The 11455-nt window shown below is 40.6% G+C and overlaps 1 protein-coding gene across 2 annotated transcripts in view; it reads right to left on the reverse strand.

Annotated features, from left to right (window-relative positions):
- Positions 1-9647, reverse strand: part of ADGRD1 (adhesion G protein-coupled receptor D1) — a 251438-nt gene extending 241791 nt beyond the window's left edge. For both annotated transcript variants that reach the window (XM_054006447.1, XM_054006445.1), the window contains exons 1-3: positions 9019-9647; positions 8893-8929; positions 1545-1628 (exon numbers count right to left, since the gene is read on the reverse strand). In XM_054006447.1, the coding sequence (XP_053862422.1) occupies positions 1545-1628; positions 8893-8929; positions 9019-9084 (187 nt within the window). In that variant the 5' untranslated portion in view covers positions 9085-9647. The remainder of the gene's footprint in view (positions 1-1544; positions 1629-8892; positions 8930-9018) is intronic.
- Between the last annotated feature and the right edge of the window lie 1808 nt (positions 9648-11455).

The raw sequence follows: 11455 nt of genomic DNA on the forward strand, positions 1-11455 counted from the left end.
CCCATTGAAGTCAATGGAAAGACATTTGTTGACTTTGAATCAGTCCCAAAATCAGTGGAGTATTTCATATAGCAAAAGAAGAGAAAACATAGCAAAAATATCAAGGTAAAACTGCAGGAAAAAAGTTAGCAGGGGGACAAAGGTTCAGATGTAGGACCTGAAAATACCTTTAAACCCTTTAGATTTTTTTTAATTCGCTAGATTCCAAATCAATGATGTCCCTTTAATTTCCTCAGTCAATTCTGCCATTAGGATATTACCACTATAGACCTGAGATAACAGCCAGTCAGTATGGAAAGTGCACAAAAATAACCTAATTTGGTGATACTGACTCCCACAACAGTGAGCTGTTGAGAGGTATGAAACTGGATTCCAGCCACACAATGACTTCAACAAATAAAATGGATTAACATGAAGGACAAGATTATGATGCTCCAAGGTTTTATGAGACGAGACATGGGATGAAAACAATTGCATGAAATTACAAGTGGAAAAAATAATGTGAGAGACTCTAGCAATGAATAAGAGAGTTGCGTAATCATAGAGTGGTATCAAAAAGCAGGAAAATGGTCACCTGCAGTAGAATACAGCAATAAAGAAAACCTTTCTTGTGTCTCAGAGTCAGCCTTCAGATGCAGGCATGCAACTCCCATTGAAGTCAATGGGAATTATATGCACGTATTGGAGGATAGAATAAAAGCAACTGCAAACTAAGAAAATGGATTATCTACAACAACATTATGGAAAGAATTCAACATTAAAAAAAACACACACACACACACAAAAAGAACAAACATTTTCAGGTGGTTTTGGCATCCTTCCAGAAAACATACTGTGGTCCAATCCTAGAAACCTTCACTCACATGAATAATCCTTATTCAAATAGGTCATCCCACTGATTGCAATAGAAATGCTCATGTGAGCAAGTGTGAGCAAGATCAGGCCCTATAAATTGAACTATTCGAATATATGCTTGAAATGGCTTCTGAATTTCAGCAGTTATTGTTCCTTTTGAAAAAGAGCACTTCCTAGCCTCAACTGTGTATTTCTTGCTCTTATTAATTATTATTATTATTATTTAAGAGCTGCATTTCAGGTTAGCTTTCACAACACCTAAGTCCCTTTATAAATCTAGCCCAGGGCCTACAGGGCCTTATTGTAAATCAATAAGAGTTAGATACTTAACTCCTTATGGACTAGTGAAAATCCTGCCCATTCTATGTATTTGTGCATGGGCAAGTATATACCAAAGCAACTGACAATAATATGATTTTAATGACACTTTGGAACACACAATAATTTCTCTTCATAACCGTAAAAATGTGTAGGCTACTCATAAAATGTCTGAGAATACTTTGAAAAAAAAATCACAGCTTTGAAATGCAAAATCATTTGGATTGTCAAAACATTTGACGAATAAGTAGATCTCAGCTGCCATGGCTTTAGCTCTAAGCTATTTAGCTTTCATATCTCCAGCTCCCTTGCTACTTATTGACTCTCACAAATACTTATGTTACTGTCATTGTCACGAGTCCTGCTTCTACCTCCATTTGTATCCCGAAACTCATGGATTCCATCCATATCTTCCAGGGGCCAGTAGTGGGACGCTGTCTGTAAAACTTCAAACCCTTTCAAGGAAACACAGATTTTAAAAGGTCAGAAACACAGGAAAACAAGTCTCCGCAGATGCTTCAATGTAGAAACCAGAAAAAGAGTGGGATCAAACGGTTAGGCAAAATAAAACATTTTATGTAAACTATGCACTGCACACAAGGAGCGAGTATTTGAAATAAATCAAAATAAATAAATAGCAATGGGGATTAAAGCCATGTGTTATGCAACAAGATTTCTGACAGCGCATTGCAGGGGACCTGTGTTTTAAAAAGTTGTGTATTTATTCTACTTTCACTGCAGTAGAAATAGGCTATGGCCTAGTGGCTAGGGAGGAACTTATAGACATTGTACATCTTGATTTTAGTAAGGCTTTTGATATAGTCCGGCATGACACTCTCATAAGCAGACCAGGGAACTGTGATCTAGATGAAATTACTATATGGTGGGTGCAAAACTGGTTAAAAGACTATATCAATAGTTTGCTGTCAAATGGGGGGGGATGTATCTAATGGGGTCCCATAAAGATCTGTGCTGGGTCTATTACTATTAAATATTTTCATTAATGATTTGGATAATGGAGTAGAGAATAGGTTTATAAAATTTGTGGATGACACCAAGCTGAGAGGATTCACTAGCATTTGAAGGACAGGATTAGAATTTAAACCAACCTTGACAAATTGGAGGATTGGTCTGAAATCAACAAGATTAAATTCAATAAAGACAAGTGCAAAATACTACACTTAGGAGCGGGGAATCAAATGCCCAACTACAAAATGGAGAATAACTGACTAGGCAGTAATCAGTTACTGAAAACACCTGAGGGTATAGTGAATCACAAATTGAACAGGAGCCAACAATATGATGCAGTTGGAAAAAAGGCTAATATCATTCTGAGTTGTATTAACAGGGTGTTGTATATCAGACACAGGAGATGGTTTGCACCAATGAGGCCTTAGCTGAAGTACTATCTCCAGTTCTGGGCGCCACACTTTTGGAAAAATTTGTGGACAAACTGGAGAGAGTCCAGATGAAAGCAACAAAAATGATAAAAAGTTTAGAAAACCTGACCTATCAGGGAAGGAAGGTTAAAAAAAAAACCTGGGCATGTTTAGTCTTGAGAAAAAGATGACTGATGAGGGACCTGATAAGGCTTCAAATATATTAAGGGGTGTTACAAGGAGGACAGTGATTAGCTGTTCTCCATGTCCATTGATGGTAGGAAGCAAAGTAATGGGCTAAATCAGTAGCAAGGGAGATTTAGGTTAGATTTTAGGAAAAGACTTTCTAAATAGAAGGATAGTTAAGCTCTGGAATAGGCTTCCAAGGGAGGTTGTGGAATCCCCATCATTGGAAGTTTTTAAGAACAGGTTAGACAGACACCTTCCTGGGATGGCCTAGGTTTACTTGGTCCTGCCTCAGCATAGGGTCCTGGATTAGATGACTTCCTCATTACCTGTCCAGTCCTAGATTTCTGATTCTATGTTGCATAATGATAGAAGGCCTGATCCTCAGCTGGTGGAAATCAGCATGGCAGTACTGAAGTCACATTCTGACTTATACCAGCTGAGGATCTGGTCCTAATATTTTAATTTAACAAATACATTTCTATATTTCATGCACCCCCTAACATTACCATAAAGCTTAAGCCACAGTATTTAGATAATTTTAATGACAATATCCAGAGAGGGCCCAAATGTCATACAGGGCATTGCGCAGAATGGCAGTTTCCTTTCTACAGTACTCTTTCTCCTTTTCTTACACCTGTGGGAGCCTCTCCACACGTGTTCCAGCTCTGCAGAATTCAAGGGGCATGTGGAAGAGGCAGCTGAGTGCCTTAAGACTCTTCCTATATCCCCAAAACCCACAGAGGAAGGCAGCACAAGTTAACACACCTGCAGGCTATACTGATCTGTTCTGTTTTCACCTCTATCCTGTGAAGACCTTCCTCTACTGATGGGCGCTGAGCAACCACAGTAAATTAACTGCTGGAAGAATGGATTCTGCAGGGGCCATGTTGTCCAGGTTTTGGGGCAAGCTAGGGAGGTGGAACCCAGCAGCAGAACTATAGGCAAGGGACATGCCATGGGGATTTTGGAAGGGTGCACAGGTTAAGGTGTCAGAACCAGATGCTTCACTGGAAGGAGTTTTCTGGACTGGGTCCCAGAATATTTAGTGGCATCGGAAAAGAGTTAAGTGCTCTGCATGCAGCAGCTGCTATTTCTTCAGAACCTTCTTTTCTCCAAAAAGTGAAAAATAAATCTTAAGGCTAATAGGAACATTTTGTTTCCCTAAACATCTTCTTCAGTTGCAGATGGTTACATTGAGCTCCAGGTGGACAAGTTGACAAAAGCAGAACATCTGATGGTTCCCATTTCCCAGTGGCAGACTTATCTCGAGAATCTAATTGATGTCAACTAGAGAACACTTTAGGGAGATGTGAGTTCTCAAGCTGGAGCAGAAGCAGACTTCCCAGAGCAATTAAGTGGTGTGTTAAGGTAATGCTTTATTTTAAGGGTCTAGCATTAATAATAAAGGCAAACACAGATTGTATTTTATGTTATCTTATTATTTGTAAGAAGCTTTTTTATTCCTAGAATAACTAATTTAGCGAGCTGTGCTGGAAAGAATGTGTAACCAACCAGAGCAATGAAAGTTGTAGGAGAATGAGACAGTCATGTAGTAAAACCCTCTTGCTATTGCAAATGAGCATTGGTTCTTTTGTTCATCATGGTGGCAAATCATTCTATTGGCATCTGGGTTTTGGAGGTGTGCTCCAACTCCGCTCCAGCTCCAGGCAAAAACCTGCAGCTCTACTGCTCCGGAGCTGCTCCGTGCTCCGCTCCAAAGCCCTGATTGGCATAAATTAATCTGTTTATGCTTTTTTTGTGGGGTGGGGTGGGGGAAGACATTACAAATCCAGCATTTACAGAGTTTACATTTTTTACTGTTTTTTTCAGTTGTGTTTTCAATTGAATTTGGTGCTAGTTAGGAAGTACCCGAGAGTCAAGTCTTCTATTAAACCACAAAACAGAAACACCAGGAATAGTGGAGCTGGTTGGAACACTTTTGCCAAAATGAAATTTCAGCAACATATGCTCTTTCACTGAAGATGAAACATTTTGCAGAGAGCAGAGGGGTAGCCATGTTAGTCTGAATCTGTAAAAAGCAACAGAGGGTCCTGTAGCACCATTAAGACCAACAGAAGTATTGGGAGCATAAGCTTTTGTGGGTGAACGCAAGCGTCTGATGAAGTGGGCATTCACCCACGAAAGCTTATGCTCCCAATACTTCTGTTAGTCTTAAAGATGCCACAGGACCCTCTGTTGCTTTTTACAGAGAGTTATCAGTTTCCAATAAACTGTTGTGGGGAAGGGGGAGAGAGAGAGGGAGGAAGATTATAGCTGGCTAGTTAGCTGGGATGCAAGTGATTGAGGTTTGAGTCCCCACTCTGCTGGTATCGGAGTGATCTGGGATGAAAAACTCTACCCTGAATCAGGCAAAGCAAGACTTGAAGGTAAAAGTCCGACAGCCTAAGCCAGTGCCCTAACCACCAGACTATAGAGCAAGCACACAAAAGTCTTTTCCTTCCAATGCAGAACAAAACAAATTTCGAAACCAGCTACAAGACAAACTGTTGTCTTCCAGTCACCTCAATGGCTAGGTGCCTAGAATCCACTCAAGCCCCCTACCCAACTGCTCTTTGTCCCATGCATGTCACTGCATCTTCTTCCGTGCTTAGAACCCCCTCGCTAGTCTTGCTTACCAAATGTTCTCCCTATCATTCTTCAGCTCCATGCACAAAACCTAGTACTTCTGCTAGACCTTTCCATGTTATCATCGTGCCTCATTCCTTCCCCCACAAAAAGCAGCAGAGAGGAGTAAAAGAGAGGAAAAACAAAACAAGCCAACTACAAGAAAACCTACCTCCCTACCTTTCATGTATGTGTGTGCGCGCACACACACACACACACACACATATATATATATATTATTGTGATGCGTATTTTGGTATTATGTTTGGACTGCACTTTTGAGGCCCAATTGAAGACTTGGTCCAGCAAACTCTTATTAACAGGAGTAGTCCCATGTAAGCCAATAGGACTGCTCATATAAGGAGAAGCTCACAAAGGTAAGGAGCAGCTTCACTGGGATTACCCATGTAGTAAAGTACTACTACTGACCCCAGATAAGGGTATCTGGATGATTTATATCAATAACTCTTGCCTAGAATTTGTTTAGATTCCCTGGCAGTCTCCCAGGGACTAAGGAAGGACAGGGGGTGGGAAACAGAAAGGCAAGTTGAAAACAGAGTGAGAAAAGTAGCCTAAATGAACATACAGTACGTATGCTACCCAAACATTCCAAGGACCTTATAAAACTTGGGTGTGTAAGATAAAACAAACCACAAGCAGATTTTCCCTGGCACTTGCAGCCCATCTCCAATATTCCATTCACCTTGACAGTGTTACAGGGGTTCAGTCATCATATGGACCCTGGTTTTGGACACAAAGAGGTTTTTTTCATTGTAGACTTGAAGGGTTTTGTCCACCCCTTCTGTCAAACTGTAGCCAGCACAAAGAATGTCTTACTTTAGATTTTGCTCTCCTCTCTTCTCCCTTGACACAATTTCAGAGCTGTAATGCTTGAAGACTGTAGGGGTTTTTTGGATTAGGGAATGGGGCTAATGTGATTGCTAAAAACCACAGCAGACAGGGGGAGGGTTGTGTGAAAAGCAGAAGTGGTAAATTTAGACCTGTGGAACTAAGGCAGCTGCATTCGCTGCAGCCCTTCTTCAAACCTAACCTGCCAGCCCAAGTACTAGCCTGTTTAACCATCCATAGTGTTGTCTAACACCATTGATCCGTACAAGGGACTGGAATCCCCAGCTGCCCTTCTTGCTAGAAACACTTGCAGTGGTCAGAGAACCTCTCTCAAAAGAAACTACAGCATGAGAGAGCATGTCATTGGTACACAGCGATACAGGCATCGATGAGGTGAAATGGTGCCACATGTTACTTTGCATACTTGCAAAACCTATGGCCAGCCCTAGCTGGGAGAGAGAGAAAGTGTTTAAATAGGAAGATAAATCACAAGAGAGAGAGAGAGACACACACACACACTTGTGTGATGCCTTGCATCTGAAGAAGTGAGGTTCTTACCCATGAAAGCTTATGCTCCCAATACTTCTGTTAGTCTTAAAGGTACCACAGGACCCTCTGTTGCTTTTTACAGATTCAGACTAACACGGCTACCCCTCTGATGCTTCACACACATTTGTAATCTGATCTAAATTCCTGAACAACCAACCAAAGCTCCTGCTCCCCCTGGGAGTTTAGGTGTGAAAAGAATGCCGAGGGAATGAGATATAGGATTAGAAGGGGGCTTATTTTCCTTTGGGTCCCTGAAGCTTTGGCATGTGCCCTAGTTCTGTCTTCCAAGAGCATACACTGGCACCCTCCAGAGGAAATGAGGGCAGCAGCTTTCCAGGGCACCAGGAGAATCTACATGGGCAGATGATGTTGATCCAATTTTTCTATCAGACTTCATGGAAAGCAAGCAACTCTATCTCTTTGTGACAGCAAACTGGACAAAGCATAGAGCGTGCACACTGGTTTGCAATGCTCCTCTGTGCAGATATCTCCCACTCCCAGTAGCATCTAATTTTCAAATGAGTGAGGAATGAGAAAAGGGATTCAGAGCTACCAGAGAGTAGTCAGAGAAAAACAAAAAAGCCAGAGAGAAAACGAACAGATAGCAATAACTAACTGCATCACAACACAGCACTTCATTATCATTAGCTATATTACACTAGCACCTAGAGGCCCCAACCGAGAGCAGAGCCCCATTATGCAAGACATTCTACAAATGCATCGGGAGAGTCCCTACCCAAAAAGCCTACAGCCCTAACAGACAAAGCTAGGGAGGGGAAACAACCTACCTAGCATCAGACAATAGACTGGTGGCAGAGCCAGGACTAGAATGCAGATCCTTCCGATTCCCCGTCCAGCATCTTATGCATTAAACCGCACCGCCACTCCAGCTAATGACCAATCTATCCTGCGGGGGCTCTAACAACAACAGGTGGAAAACCACTTCTATACCTGCTCCCTTGATTTCCCTTTTGTTTTGTAACAATCATTAAGGAACTGTCTATGCTACACATAGAACCAAGCCAGAAGACCAAATTACAACATAGTTCAAATCCATAGCATAATTTAGGGATTCGAGTGATGCTACATCCCCATACTAGGTTTCCGTACAACAAAATTGTAACTGTTCCATAACCGGGTTGCCCAATATATAAAGTTGAACTAAAACCTATGTTTCTTATATTGCTTCACCAGCTAAAGGTTGACCAGCCTTATCTATGGGAATTGAGACCATGCGTTAACATTTGCTAGATGAAGGAGAAACAAAAGAAACTCACAGGAGCAAGGGCAATAATTTAGGCATGCTGTAATTACAAATGAGATAACAAGGCAGGGGTGGGACAGACGTATTGCAATAGCACCATAGAGCTTTTCCTGCTATAAACAGGATTTTATTTTGAAAGTAAGTACAGATGGGTAGGAATTAAAAGCACAAGGCAGTATGTGGATTGGTTAAAGAGTAAGATTGTACTTGTACACCACCATGAGGTTAAACTATTTGTGTGAACGGAAGATCTTTCCAGTTACAGACACACAAAATAAGTCTGAGTGATTTTTGCATTGAAAACAGATGACTGGAGCTCAGAAGAAAAACATGCTTAAATTCAGTCCTGAGCAAATTACATTTAAATCGTAAAAGGCTTTTTTTTTAAAAAAAAAAATAAGAAAGACTGAAGCTATGCAAATACACCGTAAAGTTTACAAACTGGCATCTCTAGCTGTAAGTCAGCGAATTTGAAGTGCTGCATGCTAATGCAGACCGATTCAAAGAGCATCTCAAGGTAAAAAAAAAAAATAATAAAGTTGTAAACAAATTCTCAAAACACAATGGTTTGCAAACCACTGCGTGTAAATGCAAGCAGCATTTCTTTTTGTACTTGTTTATGCAGAATGTCAGTGTACCGAGAACTGCAATTGTAATAGATTAAGGTTGTCTAGTATTCTAGACTGATTGCCCTACATTATATTTTTAGTATCGTCCTTATATATGCATGTATGGTGGCTGTTCCCTTGGAACCACAAAGAAAATGAGATGTGCATACCAGAAAGCAAAAGTTTTAGTAAACATACTATAACAATTAAGCACAAGATGGTAGTAATAATAATGATAAAACAAAAAATTCCTTACCTGGGTTTTTGGATAGCCGTGAATTGTTTCCATAGACCTGCACATAAAACAAGAGATTGTGAAGTAAACATATCGATAAAAGGAAATCCAAGTACATTTTAATGTTAATCATGTTCCGAATATTACCTGATATTTAGATTGAAATAGAATCAGCAAGGAATAATGACAGAGCAGAGACAACAAATTGTTCATGGTCTTTTTGAGGTTAAAAGTGCAACTGAGACCAAATTCCTGTGAGATTTCAATCACAAACACAAGTTTTCCTTTGCCACTTTGTTTTCTTTTAAAAGGGGCATTTTCCACACAGGTTCAAGATGTCCATTCCTTCAGTGACAGTAAAATATGCTTCCAGATCCTTCAGAAATATTTGCCTCCTTCAAACTTGGATTCCTTTTGTTATTCATGAATATATTACTATGATTAGAGCAAAATTATATGATGAAATATATTAGTTGCAAAAATGTACAGTTCCACGGGAAAAAATGCATATAATTCTGCTGCAATTGGTGCCAAAAAAGAGAGATCTTATTTTTCAACTTTTGCTTTCTATCGTTGTCTTTTACTTTCAACTGTTTTCACTTTGTCAAAGATCCAAAGTCAGTTTTGGTTCTTCAATTAAAAAAATACCTCTTTATTGTACATAGGACAAACTCCCACTATTTCCTTAGGAAGTGGATTGAAATGAGTTGCTAACTTCTTGCTTGTCTGACTCACGTTTGCACCTTCATCCAAGATCTCTTTGGGTGGAGAGAAAGTCTGAGTGATGTCATGCTTTCTTCTCAAACTTTGTCCCATTCTCGTACTCTATTTATATCATGTTGCTGCTGTCTCCTTTCTGGGTCCTAACACCAGCCTGCTAAGAACATGTGGAAATAAGTCAATGTAGTTCAGAAAACAGATTAAAGAAACCACTGTCAAAATTGTTTCTTGCAAGTTTGCACACTGAAAGAAGGAACAAAGCCAGTACAGATATTAATATTTCAAATTCTTAAAAACCATAAAATAGGTTTGGGGCACAAGTTTTGTGAGACAATCAACAAACCATTTATTATAATAGTTAGCATTTATCCAGAGCTTTTGTCTCTGAGGAACTAAAGTCATGAATATATGTAAGGTAGTTAAGCGTCACAGCACTCCTGAGAGATAGGGGAGTTTTATTAACCCTGTGTATAAACAGGGAAATTAAGGCACTGAGAGCCTAACCGTGTTCAAGTCACACAGGAAAGCTATGGAAGATGTGGAAATGGAACCCAGATCTTCTAACGCCAAGTTGTGTACATTAGCCACAAGTCCTTCACCCTCAGTTTTGATAGAATAAATTGTACTGAATAGGTTTCCTGAGTAGTCCTTTATCAGAGCCTCGGTTTTATTCTAACCCAGAGGTTCTCAAACTGGGGGTCATGACCCCTCAGAGGGTCACGAGGTTATTAAGTGGGGAGTCACGAGCTGTCAGCCTCCACCCCCCAAACCCTGCTTCGCCTCCAGCATTTATAATGGTGTTAAATATTAAAAAAAAATGGTTTTTTAATTAATTGGGGGGGGTCGCACTCAGAGGCTTGCTGTGTGAAAGGGATCACCAATACAAAAGTTTGAGAGCCACTGCTCTAACCCATACTGTGTGCACTAACAGTCATTTTGGATTTAACATAACATTGATAACTAAAACAGGTTGCAATTTTCATTTTACACTTTTTTGGACAAAAATGCTCTTGTTTCAAAAACAAATTTCAACAAAATTTTGTTTTAAAATTTTGTGTTTTTTCAGAGAAAAGATGAAAAATTTCAGTTTGTTGTTCCCCCCCCCCCCGCCAAGCCTCTTTCTCCTCCACCTTTTCCTCCTCTTTCCCGACCAACCCCCAGCATATAATGGTATAGCAGAAAACTACCCCTTCCTGCTCCCAAACACCCCTCCCTTTTAGGCCCACCCCCTCCAGACCCTGAACTCTCCTTCACAGGCACGGACTTCTGTTTTTGACAGGGAGCGCGAGCAGCAGGCACAGCCTCAGAGGGGAAGAGGTCGAGCGGGGGCAGGGCCTTGGGGCGGAGTGCAAGCAGAGTGGGGGGGGGTAGGGCCATGGTCCAGGTGCTGGGGCCCCACAAAAGATTAATCTGGCCCTGTGGGTGCCGAACACCCCCTATTTTTTTTGGTGGGTGCTTGAGCCCCGGAGCTCCCACAGAGTCAGCGCCTATGCCCTCCTTGACTCACCCAGTTCTGGCAAGTGTACAGTGCTCACTTTATATTCTTTTTTATTACAAATATTTACACTGTAAAAATGATGAACAAAAGAAATAGTATTTTTCAATTCACCTCATATAAGTACTGTAGTGCAATCTTTTTATCGTGAAAGTGTAACTTACAAATGTAGATTTTTTGTTACATAACTGCACTCAAAAACAAAACAATGTAAAACTTTACAGCCTACAAGTCCACTCAGTCCTACTTCTTGTTCAGCCAATCGCTCAGACAAATAAGTTGTTTACATTTACGGGAGATACTGCTGCCTGCTTTTTATTTACAACATCACCTGAAATTGAGAGCAGGCGTTCGCATGGCACTTTTGTA

The sequence above is a fragment of the Malaclemys terrapin genome, chromosome 16 (assembly GCF_027887155.1).
Source record: "Malaclemys terrapin pileata isolate rMalTer1 chromosome 16, rMalTer1.hap1, whole genome shotgun sequence".
Classification (NCBI taxonomy): Eukaryota; Metazoa; Chordata; order Testudines; family Emydidae; genus Malaclemys; species Malaclemys terrapin.